This window comes from Eurytemora carolleeae, unplaced genomic scaffold, assembly GCF_000591075.1.
Source record: "Eurytemora carolleeae unplaced genomic scaffold, Eaff_2.0 scaffold350, whole genome shotgun sequence".
Taxonomy (NCBI): domain Eukaryota; kingdom Metazoa; phylum Arthropoda; class Copepoda; order Calanoida; family Temoridae; genus Eurytemora; species Eurytemora carolleeae.
The window spans coordinates 159,250-186,366 of record NW_019396254.1 but is presented as its reverse complement, the minus strand read 5'-3'; the positions used below and the strand labels follow the sequence as shown (position 1 = coordinate 186,366).

Genomic DNA, 27,117 nt, shown 5'->3' with positions numbered 1-27,117 from the left:
TGTTTTTAGAAATAGTTAAATTATTCTAGTTTACTATTCATCTACTTTTAAATGTGTCAACTTCTTGCAGTTGAAAAAATGCCCCTACTCAATATATCTTGAATTTACTGCACATCAGCACAGTGACCCAACTTTTGACTTTTTCTCTAATTTGATTAGTGTGAAGATGAAAACAATATTCTTTTTTAAATCAAGGATCTGAGTAAGAGAACCCTGCTGGTCCCGGAACTGCTTGACATTGCCTGGATAAACAGAGGACTTTGGAAACAGATTCAAGTAAAATTACAAATTTAAAAAATTTAATTCATTGATGTAAATTCAAGGGACCACCCCTGCCCGTTGCACTGAGGTACTTATTTAACCTTAAACTGAGCAAAAGGCAGGTTTTTTCTTGAAAATTGTTAATTTTCAAGAACTTCTTTCTTTGTCTTTGCTGCACAAATCCGTAGGTTTATTTTCTTAAGAAACCGTAAAAGAAACTAATAATTCGGACGACGATATCAACCAACACGTTGACAGTTCCTCTAAATAATAGAATAATTATCACTTACATTAGATATTCTGCACTAGGGGTGTTGGGTCAAGGTAAATAGATTAGGGGATACAAGAGAATATTTATAATTTGTAAAAATGTCTTTGAATTCCCTGAAAGGGTCTGTAAGCGTAATTTCAAGTTATTCTACATACTAAGAATTAAGATGACAAAACTTGACTCAGAACGGTACCATTAAAAGCATTATAAGAGTTGGATATCAATGTTTATAATTTTAGTAACAGATTTTTTCAACTGTGGTTTCTCTACAACAGTGACTTGCGCATTTCTACTGCATGGGAAAACATAAAAGAAATATAAAAACACTTTTGAACCTAGAAAAACGACAATATCTTCCACATTATTGATCAAGTAATGGTTTTAAGGATACCGTTTAGAATCGGGCATTGCCTTCTTTGCATGAAGGGTCACTTGAAATAAAGCTTACAGTTCCTTTAAGAAAACTTACTGGGAAAGATTATGATAGCACCAAAAGTTTTCCCCGTAATAAACCTTTCTGCTTTTCCAGGTTGTTCCATTCGTTTTACAGAGAATGAGTTCATTACTTCATGCCACACAGGAAACCAGTACCCCCGAAATCTAGACTTTTCTTCAAAAATAATAACTATTTATAACACTGTTATTTTGGTTCGCAGTGTTATAAGGTTTTTGAACAGAAATTTTCTCTTTATCGAGAAGGTTCAAGCCTTTTTAGATTTAATCTTTAATCTTAAAAGGCGACAACCTTCGAGATATAGAGAAAATTTCATTCGAAAAAATTTATAGCATGTCGTGTTCATTTCAATCTTATTTTCATTTCAATTGAAAAAAAATATTTTGGAAATATCCTACATTTTTGGGCCTATACACCTGAGGAGTATGAAGACAACATTTAGGCAATCTTGGGTTTAATTAATATTGTTTAATGTTAATAGTTTTACTATTAACTTCATAATCAACTAGAGATGAAATTGGTTGTGCGAACTGTAAAATTGCGTTCTTTTCTGTTTATGTTTAAAAAAGCATAACATCAAAAAGTTGTCTTCTTACTCTGCAGAGCCCTCTATAGATAGTAGTCGTGTAGTTCATGTACTTAAATATGTTGGCCGCTAGATGTCTCGTGCTTAATTCTTATCTGATAGATAATTTCTCTTTACACTTGAAGACCAATATAGGGCACGTCAAGTTGTCGACCAATGTAATTTATGGAAGGAACGGTCTTAGTTGTTTATGTTAAATCTGCAGTACGCCTCTAAACTGAAGTGTACATAATACACTAAACATTGTACAATGTACATACCGTGTCATTACATTTCTCGTCAAGGTTTAAATTTCCTAAAATGACGAGAATTGTTAAAATTTTGGAACTGGTTCTTTTCAGTTAAGCTCCAACTTGACCGGGATTCAGTATACTGAGGACCAAAAACTTAGTCTAGAGCTAACTTCAGACCAAGATACAGGGAGTAGGTTAGTTTATTGTATCTATCAAGGAGCTAACTCTATAACTAGATTCAGGGAGTAGGTTAGTTTATTGTATAAATATCAAGGAGCTAACTCTAGACCTAGATACAGTGAGGAGGTTAGTTTATTGTATATATTAAGGAGCTAACTACAGACCTAGATACAGGGAGTAGTGTAGTTTATTGTTTATCAAGGAGCTAACTCTAGACCTAGATACAGGGAGTAGGTTAGTTTATTGTATATATCAAGGAGCTAACTACAGACCTAGATACATGGAGTAGGTTAGATTATTGTATCTATTAAGGAGCTAACTACAGACCTAGATACAGGGAGTAGGTTAGTTTATTGTATATATCAAGGAGCTAACTACAGACCTAGATACAGGAAGTAGATCAGTTTATTGTATATATCAAGGAGCTAACTATAGACCTAGATACAGGGAGTAGGTTAGTTTATTGTATATATAAAAGAGCTAACTCTAGACCTAGATACAGGGAGTAGGTTAGTTTATTGTATATATCAAGGAGCTAATTACAGACCTAGATATAGGAGTAGGTTAGTTTGTTTTATATATCAAAGAGCTTACTCTAGACCTAGATCTAGGAGTAGGTTAGTTAATTGTAATGTATTGTAAAACTATATCGGAAAGAAACTGCTAGCATATGCCAACTATTGACATCTAGGAAGCTACTGGAACAGCTGATGAAGTTTGACCCGCGTATGCCCCTGAAGAATGTGAACCTAGTGGAGGCTCTAACCTTGATCAATGCTGATGATATGGTAAACATGGAGAGAATGGAGGTACTCGGGGACGTGTTTTTAAAGTTCAGGTCATTTATTTTAAAGTTATTTTGTAGTGAAATCATAATTTTGCTTAATAGCTATATCTTAAACAATCTTTTAGGAAAATTGTGTATTAAATGTGCTATTAGATATAAAGTGTACTGCAGGACTATTATGTTTGTGTACTAATATAAAGTGTACTGCAGGACTAGTATGTTTGATTACTAATATAAAGTGTACTCCAGAATTAAAGTAAAGTGTACTGCAGGACTAGTTTGTATGTGCTAATATAAAATGTACTACAGGACCAGTATGTGTGTATTAAAGTAAAGTGTGTTGCATGACCAGTTTGTGTGTACTAATATAAAATGTACTGCAGGCCCAGTATGTTTGTTAACTAATTTAAAATGTACTGCAGGACCAGTATGTGTGTATTAAAGTTAAGTGTACTGCAGGGCCAGTTTGTGTGTACTAATATAAAATGTACTGCAGGGCCAGTATGTTTGTTAACTAATTTAAAATGTATTGCAGGACCAGTATGTGTGTATTAAAGTAAAGTGTACTGCAGGGCTAGTTTGTGTGTACTAATATAAAATGTACTGCAGGACTAGTATGTTTGTGTACTAATATAAAGTGTACTGCAGGACCAGTATGTGTGTAGTACTAATAAAAAATGTACTGCAGGACTAGTATGTTTGTGTACTACAGTATACTGGAAGATGAAACTAAAAACAAGACGAATGTAAATGAAGGAGAGCTCACACTGCTTAGATCAAAGGTACCGAGGTGTTTTTTTACATGTCTAGGGTATCCCATGGAACATGACAGTAGTGAGAAGACTTGAAGGTCGTCTTTGTGCCATGAAGTTATTTGCAGCATTTATTCGTCAACCTACTTATAACAAAAATTACGAAATTCTTCTAGTCCTGGTGTTTCCAAAATGGGGTCTACTTGTTTGTGGTGGCAATATTACCGGAGATATGAAGAATTTCAGTCACATTTCAGTTAATTATAATAAATAAAATCAAACTTGTCGAAAGATGTCCATAACTCTTCATTTTTCAGGTAATAATAAAAGGCAGACTACTGTTTGGAAATGACAAAACTAGGTGTGTTATGTGATAATTATTAAATTAACTCTTGAATTAAACCTGAAGAATTAAGCTTAAAAATAACCATGGAAATTTTTTGTCAAATTTCAAAGACGATCTTGAAGCCAAGTTGATACTGGCATGTTTCTGGGACTAAATTCTCACAATTCCCTTCATTGTTTTTCCTGCGGTATCCCGTACAAGTCACTATCTATATTAAACCACAAATGAAAATAATCAATTTTCAGCTGAAAAGAAGATGACTCTAGGTTCTATATTTATGTCTGGATTGGCGATATGGCCATATGGCGTCGCTTAAAGTTTGATTGATTGATTGATTGGTTGGTTGGTTGGTTGGTTGGTTGGTTGATTGATTGATTGATTGAGTGATTGATTGATTGATTGATTATTCTAGGTAGTTGGGAATAAGAACCTATTCCGAGTAGCCAGCAGGCTGAACCTATCCAACGGACCGGTCAACGCGATCAAGATTGAAAGCCACAGTTCCTTCCTGCCCCCAGGATACTCTAGTTCAATAGGTATTTCCAGCAAACTCACATTTTTCCAACCCAAGGTCGTAAACCTTAAATATTTCAAATTATGAATCGAAGTTTGAAATATCAAAAGTTTACACCATCAGGTTGTAAAGATCATGGGATTGGAAAATATAAGTTTGTGGCAAAAACTCAATTGTTTTATGATCCAATGATAAAGGTGAAGTAAACTTCTATTTCAAGGGGGGGGGCGATTCACTTATTAATAATATGAATACTCAAGTCACTCGTAGAGAGATCACATCTTCTTCAATTTTGTGAATCCAACATGCGCCTCTTGGAAATACGACAGTCCCTTTTTAATGCGCATAATAAATATTTTGTAGAGCAACGTCTGGTAGAACTTGACGACAAGTTTCCCAGTTTGATTACTGATGAGAGGAGACGGTCAACCTTGTCTGTTGGTTCCCTTCTTAACTATATTCAGTACTCTGAGCTGGCCCTGTCAGACGATGCGCTTCTTAACCTGGCCAAACAACGGTTCTTAAAAGGAGAAGCAACAGGGGGTGTTAAAACCAGGTGAGCTTAAACTTTATTCATCTGGTCTAGTTTATTTATTTTTAACTAAGCATAAAACTTTCTGCACTTTCTTACTTTTAGTTTGAAGGTCTTTCTTATTCCTACATTTATACACAATATTAATAAAAAAAATCGCGGTTTTCTGTAGTTTTTAGATTTCCAAAAGAGATATAGAAAGTTTTTTATGTTTATTTTTCAAACAATTTGATTCGCCATAAACCTTCTCTAGCGTACATACAAACCAAAGATAGGAATAGTAGAAGAATTACACTTATGAGCGAAGGAAGGCAGGCGGCCATAAGCCATGATATTTTCCCCTTCCATGCCACATATTAGCTTTTTTGTTTTCCGGCAGCCATGAGCCACAACCGTACGGTTTTCCATGCCACATAATTTGAGCCTTCCGGCAGTTATGTTTTCGTGCATTGAAATTGTGATTTTCAAAAATCCAGCGACGTCATTCAAAAGATATATATATAAAGAACTGTGTATTTAAGTTTTAAATTGAAATAATGATGATTCCTTCTAATGTAAACTGCTAAACTTATTTTCCTCAAAAATAAATTCAATCTTTCCTCTTAAATAAGTTTGGGAAACAAGAAAATTGCAAAGTAGAATTTTTTTGTTGAAATCTGGAACGCTCAGGAATGGCATTATTATTGTGTTTTGTCTTATATTGTCTTATTTTATAAAAACTACCCCAAACAGTTTGTCTCGGAGTCCACAGTGCGTAAAATTATGTAAAATTTTCTATTCATTGATCTTTAATAAACTTCTGAAATTTCTTAAAGGTATCATCTTTTGCGTGATGCGGCAGGATTTTTGAAAATTGAAATGTCAAGGCCCTAAATTCATCATTTGAAAACGTAAACGGAAGACCTTACCGGTGTGGCTCATGGCTGCCGAAAGATAAAAAAGCTAATATGTGGTATGGAAGGGGAAAATGTTTTGGATTATGGCCGCCTGCCCTCCTCCGCTCTACTAATAAACTATTATCAATGTTGAAATGTTCAAAGTGCGCAACATTAAGCTAAAAAAATTCCGTTCAGAATCTGGCAAGGTTTTTGTATTTGATTTTATTAGGATTTTCCCTAAGGAACCAACATTTTTTACAAACTCTAATTTTCTTAACTCTACAGATCATATCTTGATGCGTTCTGTGAGAACTATTAACGAATAATTAGTACCTTTCTTTTAAACACAACTTTGGCAAGTTTTTTGTTTTTTACTTGATTTGTGAATTAGATTTCACAATTTTATTTATTTAGAGAAAATGTTTTGATCTCCGACAAATCTTTGGCTGATGTTGTGGAAGCTTTGATTGGATGCTACCTCATTAATACAGGAACTAAAAACACTCTTCAGGTAGGTGTCGGTTATTGTTCTTTTGTATTATTGTTAGTATTGTAGTTTTGTCATTGTTATTGTTATTGTTATTGTTATTGTTATTGTTATTGTTATTGTTATTGTTATTGTTATTGTTATTGTTAATTGTTATTGTTATTGTTATTGTTATTGTTTTTTTATAGGTGTTAATGTTATTGATATTGGTGTTATTGTTATTGTTATTGTTATTGTTATTGTTTTTGGTTTTGTTACAGGTGTTAATGTTATTGTTATTGTTATTTTTATTGTTATTGTTATTGTTATTGTTATTGTTATTGTTATTGTTATTGTTATTGTTATTGTTATTGTTATTGTTATTGTTTTTGTTATAGGTGTTAATGTTTTTGTTATAGGTGTTAATGTTATTGTTATTTTTATTGTTATTGTTATTGTTATTGTTATTGTTATTGTTATTGTTATTGTTATTGTTATTGTTATTGTTATTGTTATTGTAATTGTTTTTGTTATAGGTGTTAATGTTATTGATATTGGTGTTATTGTTATTGTTATTGAGTATGAGTATGAGTATGAGAATATTATCGTTATTTCTTGTAGGTGATGGCTAGAATGGGACTGGACTTGACTCCAGAGAATAATGTTTCAGACTTGCTTGAAGGAAAGATGAACGTTAGAAAGGTATGCAATTTTCCCCCGATCATTAAAATCAAAAAGCCACTTGAAAAAATGTACCCCTAATAATTTTAGAACCTGGTTGAGTTTAAAGGAGAAGAAAATGCATTTGCTAATCTGAGGATGAAGCAAAGCTCAGCACAGGCTCTATATAATAGGTGATTCATCAAGATGTACTTAGGGAAAATATAGATATTGGATAAATCAAAGCTTTACGTCAAACTTTAAGTAAATTGCATTTAAAATTAAATCTGTTATGTTTTAAATAATAACTTATCTTTTTGAAGAGTTATTTAGAACATGTTATGAATTTCTTTTATTTAACCAAAATTATTTGGAATTCTCATACATGTGCGTGCAATCAAACTACATTAGTTAGAGATACTACCAGTGTTTCGGATCCGTATCATTTTGATGCGGATCCGAGGTAACTTTTAACGTTCATCTTTTAAAAATGAATACTTTATATATTTGAAATTTGCGCCATGTGAGCATTTGCCGCTGAGTAATCATAAAGTTAAAAATGTCGTCATTACTATTGATACTTACTTGATACTTGTGTGTTGATCCTCAGTGTTCCATCTAGGAATATGTAGAGGATTTTTTTAGGAACTAATGATCATCTGCTGGAAGAATGGTATCTTCTAGGTTTGTGAATTGATCCCAGTGATCATTGTGGATCTAATGTAGTAGTCATACTTGTTTTTGAATACATTAATATTTTTGGCGGATTTAACATCTTGTGGTAATTTATTCCACGAGTTTACAACTCTATTACTAAAGCAATTCCTTCTCAGTTCTAGTTTTGAGTTTTTTGATTTCAGGTTGAGTATATCAGCAGATTGTCTTGTTATGCGTTCACTAGTTTCATAAATGTAAACATTAAATTATTAAAGATAATTTCGAAAAATTTTCGTCATGTAAATAATACTTTTACGAACCATTTTGATTTATTTATTCCATGGTTTTGGTTAATTTTTGGCGCTACCCGGATCCATATCAATGTTTCCTGATACTGATCCGGATCCAACCAAATGGTACAGATCCGACCGGATCCGGATCCGAAACGCTGGATACTACATTAGTTAAACTATTTCTATTATTAATCTGGTTTCTGTATTGCCTTTATTTTGCCCGCTTAAAAGGTAACAACTTTTAGCTTGCCCTTTAATATTCGGAAACTCACTCTTTAATCTCAGGCTTTGTGTGTCAGAGATAGAGGAGAAGATTGGATACAGGTTCAAGGAGAAATCATTTATTCTCCAGGTACTATATACTATACAGAGATAGAGGAGAAGATTGGATACAGGTTCAAGTAGAAATCATTTATTCTCCAGGTACTATATACTATACAGAGATAGAGGAGAAGATTGGATACAGGTTCAGGGAGAAATCATTTATTCTCCAAGCACTATATACCATACAGACATAGGGGAGTAGATTGGATTCAGGTTCAAGGATAAATCCTTCATTCTCCAGGTACTGTACTCTACAGAGATATGTATAAGATTGGGTTCAGGTTCAAGGTACTATACTTTACAGTAGGGCTGGGCACGTTCCAACTTTTGAAATCGTTCCGTTTTGTTCTAGAACGAGGGCCTTCAGCTAAATCGTTCCGTTCTCGTTCCTTTTTTTGTATCGTTCCATTCCGTTCCGTTCTGAGTAGAAGAACAGTCTTCCCGTTCCGTTCCGTTCTTAGTGTTCTAATTTATAGAACGGTTCCATCCCTCTCGTTTCGTTCTCAGTCAAAGAACGTTTCCATCCTCCCGTTCCGTTCTTAGTATAGAACGATTATTAAAACTGGGTTACCTTAAAAAAGGGGGTATAAAATTTGTAGATTTTTGAAAAAAAAATTAATTTTCATAATCAATATTTCAATAATATCAAAAAGAAATAGAAATAAATTATAGAAAACAATTTCTTTCAACCTAAATTTACTTTCCTATATTATTGTGTCTAATGTCATTTACAATAATTCTATCTTTCAATTTCGGTTCACTACATACAGAGAAAATCTGAATTGGAAGCACATTCCTGATTTAAAACGCGTTCCCAACTTAGAACTCGTTCTTGAAAATAAGAACGCGTTAACGATTATAACCGTTCTTTTCAAGCAATTCCCGTTCCGTTCTTCCGGGTGGCCAAAATGTACGGATTGTACGGATTTTTGTTTTGTAACCCTAAAATTGTATGGATTGTACGTTTTTTTCAAATTGTACGGGTTTGTACGGATTTTTATCCTGGAAATACTCCGCTTTTTTTATAATTTTCACTCATTTCAGCAAGTTTTTCATGAAAATTTTATTAAAAAATCTCGTCTCAAATCTCGTCAAAATGAAGTTAGTTTAACTTATTTTCTGCATTCTAAATAATATTAGATTGATTAACGTTTCAATTGACAATCCAAATTCATTCATAATTTTGGAGATCCCATAAGTGTTCATTTGAGAATATGTTCCAGAAGTGTTCATTTGAGAATTTTTTTATCTATCTGTCTAGCTAACTGTCTAGCTATCTGCCTAGCTATCTGTATATCTATCTGTCTAGCTATATGTATAGCTATCTGTCTATCCATCTGTATATCTATCTGCATGTCAGTTTATCTATCTTTTTATCTATCTGTTTATATATCCTATCTGTCTATCTGTTTATCTATATGTGTATGTGTCTATCTGTTTCTCTGTCTATCTATCTGTCTGTCTGTTTATCTATCTATCTATCTGCCTCTTTATCAGATCGGAGAACATCCTCTCAGGTTTCTTCCATTTATCTGTAAATCTTTTCATTTTTAGTTTAATATTAACTTTCTTTTAATTGAGTGTGCAACCCCTGTACAACGCTATTTTTAATTATTATATTATAAAGATTTATTCACACACAAAGATATAAATACATATATAAATGGTGTAGTTAAATTTGTTTAAATAAATTTTTTTTGAAAATACAGGTTTCCAAAAGAAAAGAGAAAAAATATGCAAAATTATGCACAAATAGAAAACATTGATTTTTATTCACTACATAACATATTTTTGACACTAAACTCACTATTTGTCAAAAACTTGGGTATTTGGAAATTGAAAGGAACTGTCACCACAACATTTTCATGCCCAGCTCTATCAATTTTCGATATCTTTTCCCAGAGATCTAGAAAAATGGTAGATATCTTTCGTTTTTCTTGGATATTTCCCTCTGTATCCTGCAGTTGAAAAGCTTGATAAAAATTTGATCTAGAGTTCTTCATCTGTTCCAAGGAGAACTCTCGACTAAGTGTATCCAGAACACAGGTTTTATCAGCAACTCTATCAAAAGCATAAAACATTAATCCTAAAATTCCATCAACTAGAATCATTTTCCCAGATCTTGTAACTTTAAAAAGAAAGCCTTGATGACTGGCTTGTTCCTTTACAGTGGTCTCACTATCCATTTCCTCCAGGGAAGTATTTAAAGAATTATCCAAAGATTTTTTGGGTTTTGGCCCCATTTTCGCCACAAGATTGGCGAAAGCCAGATTATATCTAGAATCTTCCAGAATTCGATGAATGTACTAAAGTCTTTTAAGTCTTGAATTGAGAAAGCAGTGTGTAAACTGCCTAAAACACTCTTACAGAGAGATGTTTACTACTCAACTGCCCTGAACTAGATCCTAAATCTACACTCCACTCTTTCTAATTATAACTTAACCGTTTGTTTGTTAAATGGTCTAATTCCCACCGGTCTAAACAGTTTTAAAAATTAGAATCTTAGTTCTCTGGTTCTCTGGTTCTCTGGTTCTCTGGTTCTCTTCTGGTTCTCTTGTTCTTTAGTTCTCTAATTCTTTAGTTCTCTAGTTCTCTAGTTATCTATGTCTCTAGTTCTCTAGTTCTAAGTTCTCTTGTTCTCTTGTTCTCTTGTTCTCTAGTTCTCAAGTTCTCTATTTCTCCAGCTCTCTAGTGTTTAATAGTAATGTTTAAGTTTTATATCTTTGCAACCTTATGTTGTATACTTTTGTTATTATAAGCTGTGAATTCTGCCAGATTAATTAGGCTTGGTTTCAAAAACCAAAGGTTTTCAGGTTGCAAAGATAAATGGATTTTAAAATTGAGTTTATGTTGAGTTTCTTTAGTTGATCTTCTTTTTTCATTTTTTCCGGGTTCTCATCCAAGCATTCAAATACCTACAGTAGTTTTTACTACCAGGAATATAGGTTGTTAGAGGGAACATCATTGGTTGCTGAGGGTGGGATTTTTTTTCGAAAATTGTACTGATTGTACGGATTTTTTTCGAAAATTGTACGGATTGTACGGATTGAACGGATTTCTTCTGAAAATGTACGGATTTTTGTACGGATTTTTTCAAAAAACGTTTGAGCCACCCTGCATATGGTACAGTACGTCGCCCTAACCAGACTAACATACGACAGGGGTCAATTTTCTTTGCATAGTCCCGTGAGAGGGCTAATTATGACAACTCCCATGGCGCGTTCAGACTTTTTACAGTACCCGGCCTAATCCTAGGCCTATTTGACCGACCCCACTGGATTAGTCTACCTTGAGAGGGGAAGATTTAATACAGGTTCAAGGTACAGTACACCATGCAGAGATATAGGAGAAGATAAAATACAAGTTCAATGTACAATACACCATTCAGAGATTTTGGAGAAGATTGGGTTCAGGTTAAAAGAGAAATAATTTATTCCCAAGGTGTTATATATATATATTTATATATGCAGAGATACTTGGTAAATTGGGTCTAACTCTAGGTACATTGCACAAGTGCACAATTGCTGCGTTTCATTCTCAATAGACTATTAAAAATCCCAGCTTTAGAGTAACTTTTGTCTCCGTATTCATCAGTTTTATGAGTGCCTCTGTATTTTTAGGCATTTACGCACAGCAGTTACAGTGACAACAATCTAACCGACAGCTATGAGAGGTTGGAGTATCTAGGAGATTCAGGTCAGTTCTTCCTTTATGTAATTAAAAGGTACTGCAGATGTAATTTCAAGTCACCCTCAATTGGCAAGCTTGATACACAATACAGTATTTGGCTGATATAGGATGACAAAGTAATCCTTATATTATTATTGATGATCAATTGAAAAGCAAGCTAATGTTTTCATTTTCCGGGATTTGAGAAAATGTACTGTATTGGACGGTAAATATTCAGATGTTGATGGTTAGACAAAGGTTTAAATGGTGACGCTGTAAATTAGTCATAAACAAGTTGTTGCGTCGTTATCATCAAAATAACGCAAAAACAATCAGCATTGCTATCCCGTCTAAAACATTGAATAATCTACCTCAACCTCTTCTACCCTTGCATAGCAGGCGAAAATTCACATTGTGGGCTCTGATAAATCCGCGCGCAATTCAGGAGTCAAAACTAGAAAAGATAAAACCTTATTTTCTCCTTTAACTACGGTTCTATAAATGCAATCACAACTATACTAAAAAATCCAAGACCTTAAAATACGTTGAATCCAGAAAATAATTGCGCCAAAAACTGACGGATAAAAAAACTACGCGGCTAATTCAAATTCAACCAAAGGTCGTCGTTTAGTAACGATGGACGGTTCTTTGAAACTACGCCTACAGTCCTTATAAAAATGTTTTTTTTTGGGGGGGGGGGTATATGAATTGGTAGCTATTTGAGTGTAATTCACAGCTTGACCATTTTACAGATATTACATAGATCAAACAGTTCATGGTTCATGGATGACTAGCATCGCGTTGAAATTAGGGGGGGGGGGAGGATTTTGTCCACTTTATACAGCTGACAAACGGTTTTGTCACTTCATCTCCCGCCAATAAGCAGTTACATGAGGATTTGAAGTGTCCCTTGCTATGAAGCCGTCCTTTTTCGTACATTGGAGTACATCAAGAATATCTAACCTTTATAAACACCCTTGCACTCATCCCACCTCATAATAAATAAATAATTATCTAGTACTGGACTACCTAGTATCCTGCTACATTACTAAATAATTATCTAGTACTGGATTACCTAGTTACAGTATCCTGCTACATATATACTAAATAATTATCTAGTACTAGATTACTACCTAGTATCCTGCTACATATATACTAAATAATTATCTAGTACTGGACTAGTATCCTGCTACATATATACTAAATAATTATCTAGTACTGGATTACTACCTAGTATCCTGCTACATATATACTAAATAATTATCTAGTACTGGATTACCTAGTTACAGTATCCTGCTACATATATACTAAATAATTATCTAGTACTGGACTACCTAGTATCCTGCTACATATATACTAAATAATTATCTAGTACTGGATTACCTAGTATCCTGCTACATATATACTAAAACTGATATACTTATCTAGTACTGGATTACCTATTATCCTGCTACATATATACTAAAACTGATATAATTATCTAGTACTGGACTACAAAGTATCCTGCTACATATATACTAAAACTGATATAATTATCTAGTACTGGATTACCTAGTATCCTGCTACATATATACTAAAACTGATATAGTTATCTAGTACTGGACTACCTAGTATCCTGCTACATATATAATAAAACTGATATAATTATCTAGTACTGGATTACTACCCAGTATCCTGCTACATATATACTAAAACTGATATATTTATCTAGTACTGGACTACCTAGTATCCTGCTACATATATACTAAAACTGATATAATTATCTAGTTCTGGACTACCTAGTATCCTGCTACATATATACTAAAACTGATGCGGATCCTGGGAGGCTAACAGATATTAGGTAAATAAAAGATCAGAGGTTTTGCCAACTAATACTAAGCTAGGTCAACTTGAACCGTAATAAGACTTCAAAGTATTTAGAAATAATTTCAAGTGTCACTTTTATAGAGAGGCATATAAGATTCACAACTGTACCCTTAAACACTTTAGCTGATAGAGGTTGAAAGTGATATCCATTATTTTCCTTTCAAAATTGGTTAATTTTAATCGTGGTTTCTTTTCAAAAGTGACATACACTATTCAAGGTAGAAATTATGCGATATCTTCACATTATTGATCAGATAAAGTTTTTAAAGTACAGTTGTGAATTTATAATGTTACACTTAATAATTACAAGGGGAGTCACTTTTATGACAAAAGTATGAATGGTTTTATTATGACGAGAAAATTGATTCAGTGTTAAATCCATTATTATTTTTATTTCTCACTTATACTGATTTGTGTATTTGTGCTCTAGTCTGTAACAATATGTTTGCTGGACTACTCGTAGATAAAGTACTACATGGCAATATCCTATATATTTCAGTCTGCTCTAGTCTGTAACAATATCTTTGTTGGACTACTCGTAGATAAAGGACTACATGGCAATATTCTATATATTTCAGTATGCTATGGTCTGTAACAACATCTTTGTTGGACTACTCGTAGATAAAGGACTACATGGCAATATTCTATATATTTCAGTCTGCTCTAGTCTGTAACAATATCTTTGTTGGACTACTCGTAGATAAAGGACTACATGGCAATATCCTGTATATTATAGTCTGCTTTAGTCTGTAACAATATGTTTGCTGGACTACTCGTGGATAAAGGACTACATGGCAATATCCTATATCATATATATTAAGGTCTGCTCTAGTCTGTAACTACATGTTTGCTGGACTAATCGTGGATGAAGGACTTTATGGCAATATCCTATATTTTATATACTATATATTAAGGTCTGCTCTAGTCTGTAACTACATGTTTGCTGGACTAATCGTGGATGAAGGACTACATGGCAATATCCTATATCTTATATACTATATATTAAGGTCTGCTCTTGTCTGTAACAATATGTTTGCTGGACTACTCGTGGATAAAGGACTACATGGCAATATCCTTTACGAAGCTCCCATAGTTCGGGTTTGTAATTTTATCTCCTTGACTTTTAGTTTTTCCTTAAGTAAAAATATTGATTTTATAGTAAAAAAATATTTATTCCTGTGTACAAATTTTTTTAATTTTACAGCTCACGGAATTACCTACCACCGGTTCAAATCTAAACCTCCAATTCTAATCCTCATGAATATTAAACTTTGAAATTGTGATTTAAGATTTGAATCGGGGGTAGATATATATAAAATTTCTGCTTTTTCTGTTTTCATTGGTGAAATTAACAAAAAAAAATTCAAGGGATTTTCTTTTCTATAATATAAAATAACCTTTCCCGGTGTCATGCAAACTCACTGCTACATAACCAATCTTATTAACATCATAATCAATATCATTAACATAATCAATATCATTTTGGTCATTTTGAATAGTCTTACTTTCGCGAGAATGTCAGAGAGATTTAAAAGTATACTGTTGGGACAAACAAAAATTAAAATTTATTTAGAATAAAATCGTGGAGTATGTTGAGTTCAGAAACGAGGACCGCTCTATCCCCTACATCCTGGCCTCCAGGGAGAAGCTGCTGGAGAACCTCAAGAGGATCAATGAGTCCGAACCTCCCTCGCTCAAAGAGGTTGAAGTCCCTAAGGTGAGCAAATCGAAAATACTAAATCTTCCGTCCTTCCCGTCGTAAAATTATCACTGACATTAACTAGGTTGGATGTGTGGGGGCAAAAAAAGTGTAATTATGCATATTTATACTTTTAGGGAAATGCTTTTAGTGAAATAAACAAATAAACGCAGTTTTCAGTGGTTAGTAATTAATTATCGGTTTTACATTTTTAAAGCATTTTTCCAATAATTTAATGAAAATAAGGAATAATTTAATTTTTTAATTGAGAAAAAATTCTAGGTTCTAGGGGACGTTTTTGAAGCTTTGATTGGAGCAGTTTTCGTAGACTCTGGTCATGACCTTGAGGTCACCTGGAAAGTGTATAACAGGTACAGGGGGTTCCAATAATCATGGGAATTCGGGATTGTTTTTTCTTAATAATTTTTGATCTATTATAGTGATATCTGTTAATCCGTAGGAGACGCAGTAACAAAAGTCATAATACTTTTGTCATAAATATGTTTTTCATAATACTTTTGCCATAATCACAAAAGTCATAAATTAAGTTACATTTTTTATAAATTTCATAAGTCATAAATTTTAAAAGTCATAACTTTCATTTGTCATAAATACGATATTTACAGGATATAAATCATACATTTGTCATAATCATATTTTCATACTAATTCTTACATATTTTCAAATATGTTTACAACACTTGACATGTTTGTTAACATAAATTCGAAAATATAAGGAAGACGATTTTACCGGCCCAAAATGCCTCTGTTAATTCTCTAAATGCGTGTGTACACAGGAACCACGAATGAAGCAAGCACGCCCCACATGTCAAATCCCCGCTCAGCCTAGCTCCCACTTCATCCAGCGTCAGTTAGCTTTAGAATGTCGAGATGTGAACACCTCTGCTCTGGAACTCCTAACTCCTTCATCCCGCCGCTGATGTCTACTCTAGCAACAAATGCTGCTAATGTCTAAGCCGACCTCCAAGGCAGTCGCATGTTACGGGGTTGAGAGGCAAAGCAAGCACGCCCCACATGTTACTGACTGCAAAACCCCCCCTCCAGAGTCGCATGTCCAGGGGATTGAGAGGCAAATCAAGTTCCTCCCTTCACATGTTACTGACTGCTAATCCCCCAGAACTGTCGCTTAGATGTGAACCCTTTGATGCCAAGATGCTGACACCTGTGAGCTGACCATCATGAAGCTCCAACTGTTCCAATCCTTTCAACACCATCACCAACTTGAAGTTACTGCTGATGTTTGTCTTTTCCTTTATTAATTTCAATCAACCAATTTTAACTTCGCATTTGTGCAAATATTTCAAAACAAATCTTATTTTTCATAAATAAATGTTATAGAATATTTGGGTTTTTCCTGATTTCTTTATTAGAATATTTTTGACCTTTTTAAAGGTCAACAATGTTATATTTGTTAAACAAGATTGTCTATTTATCCGACTGAGCAAGTTCACTGGCTAGAGACTTCAGATAATCTTCCTGGGGTACAAGATGATAAAACAATAGTTTGGAGCCTGTTATGTTTCTCTCTGGGACGCTCTCCCCTGTTTTTCGTTGTGAAAGAGCTTCCTCTTTAACAAACCGTTCACATATTCTCTAAACATTTGCCTTTGTGCCAAGCTGGTTGTGCAGAATATCTTCATACTATGACAATAGATATCATGCAAAATAACAGCTTTGAAAAATCTCACAAATCGATCTCAAATCTCATAGACGATCCATGGTCAATGCAGTTTCCGAGCAAAGAGTTTGGTGGATTTCTAAAAGATTCTCTACTCTATTTAAAATGGGATAGATTATGACAAATGTATGATTTGTATACTATGAAAAATATAAGTTATGACTTTTATAATTTATGAAAAGTGAAACTATAAAAAATCGTATTATGACAAATGTATTTATGAAAAACATATTATGACTTTTGTTACGGCGTCTTGTAGAAGTTTCGTTCAGACTAGAGTTCAGAATTTGTTTCTGTTTTGATTGCATACTGTTGTACTTAGTAAACTGTTGTACAAGCTTTTACACCAACAATGTAAACTTGTCCGTCTTCACTGTTTATCTTGCAGAGACAGTTATATTACTTAACTAAAAATATTCTTGTGATTTGGGGTAAATTTTCTAGAAGATTTAGATTATAGATTCATGAGCTGGATCCTGATCAAAATGAAATGAATCCATGGCACCATTGTTATATTCATCCTTTAATTCCAGGTTCAACCCTCAGTTGGATTTAATCATACAGGATCCTCCTAAGAATCCTAAGAAGGTTCTTTTTGAGATGTGTCCAGGTAAAGTTGGTATAATTTTTATTCGTTTTTATAAACTAGGCATTCATGGTAATACGCTCCTTTTCTAGTGACAATTTTAAATTGTTAAATTTTCTTCGTAATTGTAAAACTTACAATTTTGAGAATTTTTCTGATTAAATTGTGCCTTTCGAAAAAAGAAAAATGTCAGCATGTAACAAATCTAGACGCAATTACTATACTCAAAGTCTAATAAAGAACACACTTATCTCTATCTCTAGCCAAAACTCAAGGCTCTCTATTCTCAGCCAAACTCTAGGCTCTATATATGTCTGTATAAATCAACGAGTACTATTGAACTGAATTTATTTATATACAGGTGAATTTAAACTGTCCGTACTGGTCATTAAGGGTCAACATGAAACATGATAAGATAGATAAACGAACATAGATAAATACAGAATTCATTACAAAATACCCGGGGAAAAGGTGATGAGAGTATAGTTTACGAAGCTAACTATCTCTCATTAACTTATCATCAAATATCTTCGACCTCTCTATTTGGATTTGATCTGCCCCGGGTTTCATCCTGATCTTCCCCCTGGTACCGTTCCACGGCATGAGGGATAGCGACACATTGCGGAACGCCACCCCAACCTCTTGTCCTGTGCTGATCTCGANATTACTATACTCAAAGTCTAATAAAGAACACACTTATCTCTATCTCTAGCCAAAACTCAAGGCTCTCTATTCTCAGCCAAACTCTAGGCTCTATATACGTCTGTATAAATCAACGAACACAATTGAACTAAATTTATTTATATACAGGTGAATTTAAACTGACCGTACTGGTCATTAAGGGTCAACATGAAACATGATAAGATAGATAAACGAACATAGATAAATACAGAATTCATTACAAGCATTGTATTTTTTTTGTTCAAATTTCTAAAACTTGATCAACCCTAAACCTTCCTTGGGCCCATGTCAGTTGCTATAAAAAATTTGGGCACCTGCATCGGGTTAAATTTTACAGGTTTTTTTGGTACAAACAAAAAATATATATATATATATGTCGACTCGGAGATTTTTAAGCTTTTAAGAGGCTCCATTAAATAATATGAGATTGTTTGGTCTAATTATTATACTACGCAAAAAAGAACTCTGAACAATTATTCAAATTATTAGTTAACCAACAATTGATTTTGCTCCTTTAACGTGCACTTAATATTTTCAGTTAGAATCAATATATCCAAATGTTAAAAAAGCAAAAAACAAATTTCGATGTACAATGGGGTTTAAAATAAAGAAAAACAATCAAAACGATGACAAATTTTATTTTTAGGAGTAAAGTTTGGAAAAGCGGAGCTGAAGGAGAATCATGTGAATATTACCGCTACTATCTCCTGCAACGGGAAGGATTTGAAGTAAGAGATACAGCAACATTTCATAGGAACATATCTCTCCGTCCCCCCCCCCCCCTCATGCATATTCAGTTAATTGGGGACATTACTAAAAACTGGCCTGATGATATCTAATTTTGTTCTCCCTAGAATTAGATCTTCAAAAAATCATTTCCCTCTCTCTCTTTATAATTATAACTGTTCAGGTTTATCGGGCGAGGGAATAATAAGCGGATGGCCGAGATTGCTGCGTCTAAGTGTGCACTTAGGAGAATGCAATACCGTCACAACTAAACTGAAAAAGATGAAAATTGATTCTTAATTACGCTTTGCAATGAATAGCAATTATGGACGTTATGTTGCATTTAATTTATGAATTATTGGTTATTGGGATGATGTTATCTACATCATATTTTGCCCCAATATAAATTGATCTCATCTCGAGTGTATTTGAGAGAGAAAATTGCGGGATTTTGATTCAATCCAATGCTTCCAAGTGTTTATTGTTGGTCTAAGCGTTTAAAGGTTTATGTGATTTGTTATTTGTGATTTTCAAGACTTCTTGGAGAAATAGAGACTTTCAGAACTTTTCATTCCATCTTGAAATCTAGATGGTTGCTGGAGATATTATCTGCAGCATTCAGATTTCAGAATCTTTAAAGACTAAGACAGGACTGGCTATCAACCTTGAGACCTTGGACAAAACTTGTTGATGTCCGAAAGACCTAGATAGTTATTAGACCTAGGTAGTCGGTAGGACTGTTAACGTAGAAACCTAAATGAATATGAAGTATACAAAAGACTAAATACCAAGAAACCTTTCGAGTTTTGAAGAACCTTAAAATTGATGGATTGAAATATTCTTGCATTTCAGTAATAGCAAAATTTCCCGAGGTATGAAGACGCATGAGAAACAGAAAACCCTAAACAGGGGAATCAAAAGAAAACTTAAGGAGTTGTAAGATTAAGAAATCTATATCAGAATAATTTCCTGGATGGCTAATAAAGATGAAATATTTTTGTAATTTCAAACCTAGTCTGTATTTTTATTTTTGTGTCGTACTGTTTTAAACAAACATTCTTGTATTGCGTATTATGCTAAAATCTTATATGTTATTATCATTGAGTAAAAACTGATAAATATCTATTAAAAAGTTCTGATTTTAAAGGTTATGCTTTGCTTTAAACAAATATTCTTGTAATGCGTATTATGCTAAAATCTTAAATGTTATTATCATAGAGTAAAAACTGATAAATATCTATTAAAAATGTTTTGATTTTAAAGGTTATGCTTTGCTTTAAACAAACATTCTTGTATTGCGTATTATGCTAAAATCTTAAATGCTATTATCACAGAGTAAAAACTGATAAATATCTATTAAAAAGTTCTGATTTTAAAGGTTATGCTTTGCTTTAAACAAACATTCTTGTATTGCGTATTATGCTAAAATCTTAAATGCTATTATCATAGAGTAAAAACTGATAAATATCTATTAAAAAGTTCTGATTTTAAAGGTTATGCTTTGCTTTAAACAAACATTCTTGTATTGCGTATTATGCTAAAATCTTATATGTTATTATCTTAGAGTAGATATCTATAAAAAATGTTCTGCAAAGCATAACCTTTTAAGATTTTTTTAACATCATATACTCCCGCTTTGGTATCAATTTTTCAATGTAAATTATTTTAGTTTCGATGCTTAAAATGTGATTATGTTGACAGTTACTTTTATTACAATTTATATTATCAAATTAAAATCTATTTTTTAATTCAGACCTATTTAATTATTTCAAATTAATAATTGAGTTAGAAATAATAATTTGTGGGTGTTGTGTTAGCTTAAAAATGGTCAGATTGGGGCCAAATGTTTTTAGGTTATTTGCGTTCACTGCAGGAACCGAGTCTTTGCCATACACAAATCTGTTTGTGTGAATGTTTGATAGAATTTGAGGGGGGGGGGGAGTTATTATTCTAGTGTAACTGAGCACTCGAAAGGGTCTTTAAATCATATGTTTCACTGATGACCCAGGGTACTGCTGAGAGCTCCACAACCCCCTGAGATGAGAAAAGTCAAAAGCTCTATTCCTCTCGTAACGTATTAAAAAGAAATCTGCAAAATGTTACAATTGTGCTTTTTTATATATTGAAGAAATACGATATACGAGAGTGGTGTAAAAGGGAGAGACCGGGTGACATGGTAGATGAACTGCGAGTGCGGAATTGTAGAGAAATGTTTTAGAATTCATTTGAGACCTATATGACGTTTTTACGGTGTAAATTGTTCAGAAAGAGTCCACTGAAAAGGTCTTTAAGGTTTTAATGAACAAACAAATATCTTTCCAGTGATAAACATGAAACTCTGGAATAGGAAGATGACTTCCAGATTTAAGTTATAACTTTAAATAGTCCATTGAACATTAACCACAGCAATTGAGCACTGTACAAGACTGATTATACTTAATTTTAGCGAATATTTAAGTGTCTAGTTGATTAGTAACAAAATCATAAACTCTGAATCAGTGTCTAAATGTCGTCTTCCTACTCCACAGTTTTCTGGTTTTTGCACTGGACAATACTGCAGTCTCAGCTCAACTACAATGTCTAGCCAGTCTCTCCCTTTAAACACTTTTTATTTTTATTTTAAAAAGCAAAGGTGAGAAAACAAAGAAAATTTTCCGTAAAATTGGGTGATTTCCTAGGAGACCAGTTACACTTCACAGGAACTTATTTTGTGTCACGTGACAAACCCTTGGATTAAAATACAGGATGTCCCAAAAAACATGGGAATTCAGTGACGAATTCGATGTCGTCTTTTTTCAGGATTAGTATTTTAATACCTGATGTAAAGACATATTATGTAATTTCGTCTGCAAGAGTATATTTTACGTAAACTTTAATAAAATGCAGTATTATTATTCTGTGTCTTAACACGAAAACGAAGAAAACTGAACAGCCCTGAAAAGTATTTTAATGAGATTGAAATGTTTGTGTACAAAACTAATTGTACTGTGGTGTACAATTATTCCAGTTTATTCATATCCATTAACAAGACAATAAATGCATTAATGGCCCCAATTCATAAACAAGGCCGATAGCGATATACCCTTGAGGAAAGAAGTTTCATTGTGAGAAGTTTTGAGGAATTTAAAACTTTAAAATGATCGTGCCCAGCGGGTTGTATACGCTTTTCAAAGAGCATTTCCTGGCTCAAAAGTACCAAGTAAAAGTACAGTGTATAGAATATGTGAAAAAATTCAAGCAGAAGTTTACAGTTCAGAACCTCCACCAGGGATATAGTGGAAGAAAAAGGTCTGTTCTTACAGAAGCAACCAAGGCCAGAGCGGAAGCTCTGCTTGAACAAGACAGAAACACTTCATATTTAATTCAAGCCGGCTCTGCTCGAAAAAAATAATTTTAACGTGTCTAAATCTTCTTGGAGTAGGTTGATGCAGGAGATGAATCAACAATGTTTTAGGTAAACATTATGTAATTACTTTTTAGTAAAAAGTCCAACTGAAAATAATCAATTTTTAGCAAGAAAAATAAGAATTTCACATTCTTTCTTGACTAGACAAAGGTTTTAAGAGTATGAATCGGAAACGCCACTGTAAAAATTTAATTTCACTGGAAATTTTGCCTTAAGCCCTTTTAAACTTTGTCTGCTTAACGATGAATGAGATATCCTCATTAGTAGGCTACAAAATTGATTAGTTTTAATTATAGTTTTTCTATTAAGTGAGTTTCGAATTTCTACTTCAGAGACAATAAGTAAATAGTTTCTTATCAAAATAAGAAAAAGAGGGGGGGGCAAGTTGACCCTTAGTCAGTCAGTTGGTAAACTAGGTGTAACTGAAATCTAGAAAATGGCATGTTTTAAACTTTATCATTAAAAATGACTATTTGATTCCGCTGCCATTCTCATTATATACATATGGACATTCTTTTACTTGTATTTTGTTTAGATTGATTACAGCACAGCAGCTTCGTCTATCACAGGGGGGGGACAGGGAGAAAAGGTTTGAGATGTGCGAGTGGCTGGTGACGCTCTCAGATGAAGAACTCATCAATATCGCTTTCACTGACGAAGCTAACTTTTACTTGGGTAAGAATTATAAATTTGTGTCAAGCAGAATGAACTTAATATTACTGTTTTTTTTTTCAAATAGATGCAAAGAAAAGAATTTTTTCACACTAAAACTTAAAATGGATGTTTAAATAAAAAATCTCCCTGCATTTTTATTAAGTCATTTCATTTCTCATTTAAACTGTAATATTTAATTATGTAATGGTAAACCCTAAATGAGCCATACATCGAAAAGAATTTTTAAATGTCGTCTTGACAATTTATCAATGGGTTTTATACTATTTTACGTAAATCTCAGTATTTGCGAAAATAAATAAATAGCCATGAATATGCGGGAACAGTTTTCAAGAGTTCTATATAATCATTTAATTAAAAAACTGAATATCTGCAACATTCCATTATGAGAAAGTGAAGAATACGACATTTGATGAATTCTTTTGATGTATGGCTTATTTAGTATATAGGGTGTCCCACGGAACATGACAGTTGATGAATAGCATAAAATGTCTTCTTCCATAATTTGTTAAGTTAATATCAAAATGCATAGTAAAAAATATTATATGGCAGTCAAATTATAGTAAAATTTAATCAAATTAAAATATATTTAAGTAAAAGATTTTTTAAAATAAAATTACCGAAATATGCTGTAAAATGTCTTCATTATCTAATGCAGTATATGGAAAAAGATATTCAAAACTATTCATCAACTGTCATGTTTCGTGGGACCCCCTGTGTGTAAATAAGTAAAATTTACATTGTAAAAATAGGAAGATATGTTTTAAGGGGGAAAGATTTTTCACACATTTTTCACACATTTTTCAAATAGGAAATACAAAATGTATTTTTAATTCTAAGAAACAGTTACAAAAGACATTTTTCGCTAAAATCAAAATTGACAATCGCAAATGGTCTTTTGTGATGCTAGTAAGAGTGTTTTTTTAAATATGTCGATATGGGCATAAAAAAATCCTTCTTTCAAGCCATATTCAATGGAGAAACCATTATACAAAATAATAAATAATAGCCAAATTTAAGCTGAAAACTAAGGAATTTTGTAATTTTCCTAATTTTTTCCACTTTAATGCTCCTAGATTGCTGCGTAAAATTAGGCTTTGCAAGGCGGATTTTGTTTTACCCATATCGACATATTTTGAAAAAAATAAGAAGCACTTGTATAACCGGTTTTTCGGCCCCAAATGGTCATTTGCGATAGTCAGTTTGGATTTTAACTAAAAATGCTATTTGTAAGTGCTGCTTAAAATAAAAATAAAAACATTAAAAGCATAAAATACATGCGTGATGAAGTTTTTCGCAATGCTGTACTTGGCATATCAGGAATATGATAAATCAAAACGTATCAATTTTGTATCGACCACTGAAACTTTGTGATGTAAATATTGCTCAATTGAACAGGTCATGACCACTGACAGGTTGGTCAAACTGGGAAGAATGGCAATGCACCCAAAGAGGCTTGCCTTAATTTTGGACATCAGTGTTTCAAATGCCTCCTTTAGGTTATTTTTAACTCTAAAAATAGACATAAAAACTACTTGCAGTCTCCTGCTAGAAAAATTCAATGATGCAATACAAAAATGGAGATTTTAAGAAAAATAAATATATCGAAAAACTAGTATCTGCTATCATATGATTATTTATACAATTTTGTAATAAAATTTGTTAAAAACATTTTTCTACCCTGTACTGTAAAGAAACTGTAATTTTTATATAGTAGTAAGGGGAAATAAATACACCGTTAGTTCTTTGTTTTCCCATGCTACAGGGTGTCCCAATAAACATGGGAATTCAGTGACGAATTCGATATCGTCTTTGTTATGAATTAGCTTTGCAATACCTGATTTTAAAAGCCATAATATTATTATGTCTGCTAGAGTTTATTTTATGATAACGGTAAATGGCTGTAAAAATGTGTCTATAATGTCTCCGCAAGATGAACATTGAAGACGGACAAGTTTACTCTGTGTGTATACTGTAATTTTCTTGTTTTACTCAGTACAACCGTATGCAGTCAAAACATAAACAAACAAATTGTAAACATAGCAGAAGAAAATCTTACGGATTACAGCTTTCTCAGTTGGTATCACTATACAAAATCAAAGAGTTTTTTGAAAAGACGATATCGAATTCGTCTCTGAATTCCCATGTTTATTGGGACACCCTGTGTTTAAATAGTACCAAGCCAAGCTGTCTTTCCGAGACGGAATCAGATGCTAGGGATAGCTTGGGTTTATCGATCTGAACGTGAAGATAGGGAGGGCTAGGCTAGTCGGCTACAATCTCTGACCGAGCACAGTACAATGGAGTTGTTTGTTTTCAAGATGTTTTATCACTAATATATTTTTATATCAACCATTTGATCTATTTTCATTATTAAAATAAAGTATTTGTTTCATGTTATAATTCAAGCGTCGTGAAGTAAGTTTGCTAATATGACTATTTATTGAGTTAATTTGATCAAGTCCTATAATACTAGAGTCTGGTAAACTCTATTTAATCATACATCTGACGGTCTCGCCTAAAGAAAGGATTAAGTTTGTATATTTTATTCAAATAAAACTCAGAATTGATATTCTTACATTATAATTTCTATCTAAACATTAATATCTGTTTTTTGACAATGCTTTCAAAAAATAAAACATATAAAATTAAAACATTTAACAATATTTTTGTGGAGAAAAAAATGTTAAATTTAGCCCATTTTAGTGCCAATTTTCCACAAACTTAGATTTCTTATTCCTATATCTTAACAACCTGATATTTAAAATTTAGATTATTCTTTCTAACAGAATTTATAGTTTAAAATATATATAAGGTTTACAACATTGGAAATTGCTGAAGTATAGAAATTAAAAAATCAGAGTTTGTGGCAAATGCTCAATTTGTTTTGAATCAGAAGCAGTAATAGGTTTTACAAGTTACCCACAAAGGATGATACTGCAAAGACGACCTAGAACTCCTTAAATATGATGAATCCTAGGTTAGGTTTTCTACCTTATATAGTCACTAAATCTATATAATAAAACAAGACATTTGTATATATATATGTTGCATATAGCCGGCCAAACGGCTGAACCAAATGGACTAAATTTGTTTGTGGACACTCATGGGTGGCCGGGGGGTGTTATAGGCTAAAAAAATCGATTTTTTTTCATAATTTTTTTCTATCTTTTTTAGCACGGGCAACACCGGGCCCCATCTAGTAGTTTATACATTGATTTGGCAAAAATAACAAAACATGGCAACAGTCGCGGGGAATCATAAATAGAAGAAAACAGACAGTACAGTACATTTTGTACAGTCGTATCTGAAGTCTCAATCTTTGTGGCTTACCCTGTTTAAAGGAGAAAGCACTGTATTGTGAGTCAAGGAAAGNTAGGATTATTTTATTGTGACGTATTAGGCTACCTCAGAAACTTGTTTTAGATATTAGTATTGTTAAAGTAGTGGAAGACAAGTCTTGAAAGTCGTCTTTGATTTTTGAAATGAATGATTTCGCCCAGAATTTGACAATTTCGGTTGTATTTCATAAATTGAAATATAAATCGAATTCTTTATATCTCTTGTAATGTTGAAAGTACAAAATGGCCGACCTTATTTTGGCAATTGCAGGACAATAGTTGTTATAGTGATTATTGTGTTATGAAAAGTATTTCTGAAATGGTGCTGTCAAGTAGAAGCTATTAAACCATTAAACAGTTGTAAGTGTACACACTACACAGTACAGTACGGTTTTATAGGTTGGCACGGTTAGCAGGTAGACAACTATCACCCCCCCCCCCCTCTGGTGTATTCCTTTTGCAATTTATATATGTTTACAGTAAATCTGGTTCTAAGGCTGTCCTATTACGTCATAGTAAACAATCTTCCTCTTTTATATCTAAATCCCTTGATGTTGTGAGTATCATATTGTACTGAAT

At 32.9% G+C, this 27,117-nt stretch overlaps 1 protein-coding gene across 2 annotated transcripts in view; it reads left to right on the top strand.

Annotated features, from left to right (window-relative positions):
- The window catches only part of LOC111699460 (endoribonuclease dcr-1), a 64,096-nt gene extending 43,974 nt beyond the window's left edge, over positions 1–20,122 (top strand). For both annotated transcript variants that reach the window (XM_023470146.1, XM_023470147.1), the window contains 20 exons: positions 196–276; positions 1,062–1,112; positions 1,914–1,999; positions 2,677–2,823; positions 3,461–3,554; positions 4,283–4,406; positions 4,748–4,940; positions 6,209–6,305; positions 6,882–6,962; positions 7,032–7,114; positions 8,156–8,222; positions 11,815–11,890; positions 13,631–13,703; positions 14,737–14,827; positions 15,303–15,446; positions 15,711–15,799; positions 17,660–17,736; positions 19,040–19,121; positions 19,304–19,366; positions 19,972–20,122. In XM_023470146.1, the coding sequence (XP_023325914.1) occupies positions 196–276; positions 1,062–1,112; positions 1,914–1,999; positions 2,677–2,823; positions 3,461–3,554; positions 4,283–4,406; positions 4,748–4,940; positions 6,209–6,305; positions 6,882–6,962; positions 7,032–7,114; positions 8,156–8,222; positions 11,815–11,890; positions 13,631–13,703; positions 14,737–14,827; positions 15,303–15,446; positions 15,711–15,799; positions 17,660–17,736; positions 19,040–19,121; positions 19,304–19,366; positions 19,972–20,059 (1,887 nt within the window). In that variant the 3' untranslated portion in view covers positions 20,060–20,122. The remainder of the gene's footprint in view (positions 1–195; positions 277–1,061; positions 1,113–1,913; positions 2,000–2,676; positions 2,824–3,460; positions 3,555–4,282; positions 4,407–4,747; positions 4,941–6,208; positions 6,306–6,881; positions 6,963–7,031; positions 7,115–8,155; positions 8,223–11,814; positions 11,891–13,630; positions 13,704–14,736; positions 14,828–15,302; positions 15,447–15,710; positions 15,800–17,659; positions 17,737–19,039; positions 19,122–19,303; positions 19,367–19,971) is intronic.
- The last annotated feature ends 6,995 nt before the right edge of the window (positions 20,123–27,117 follow it).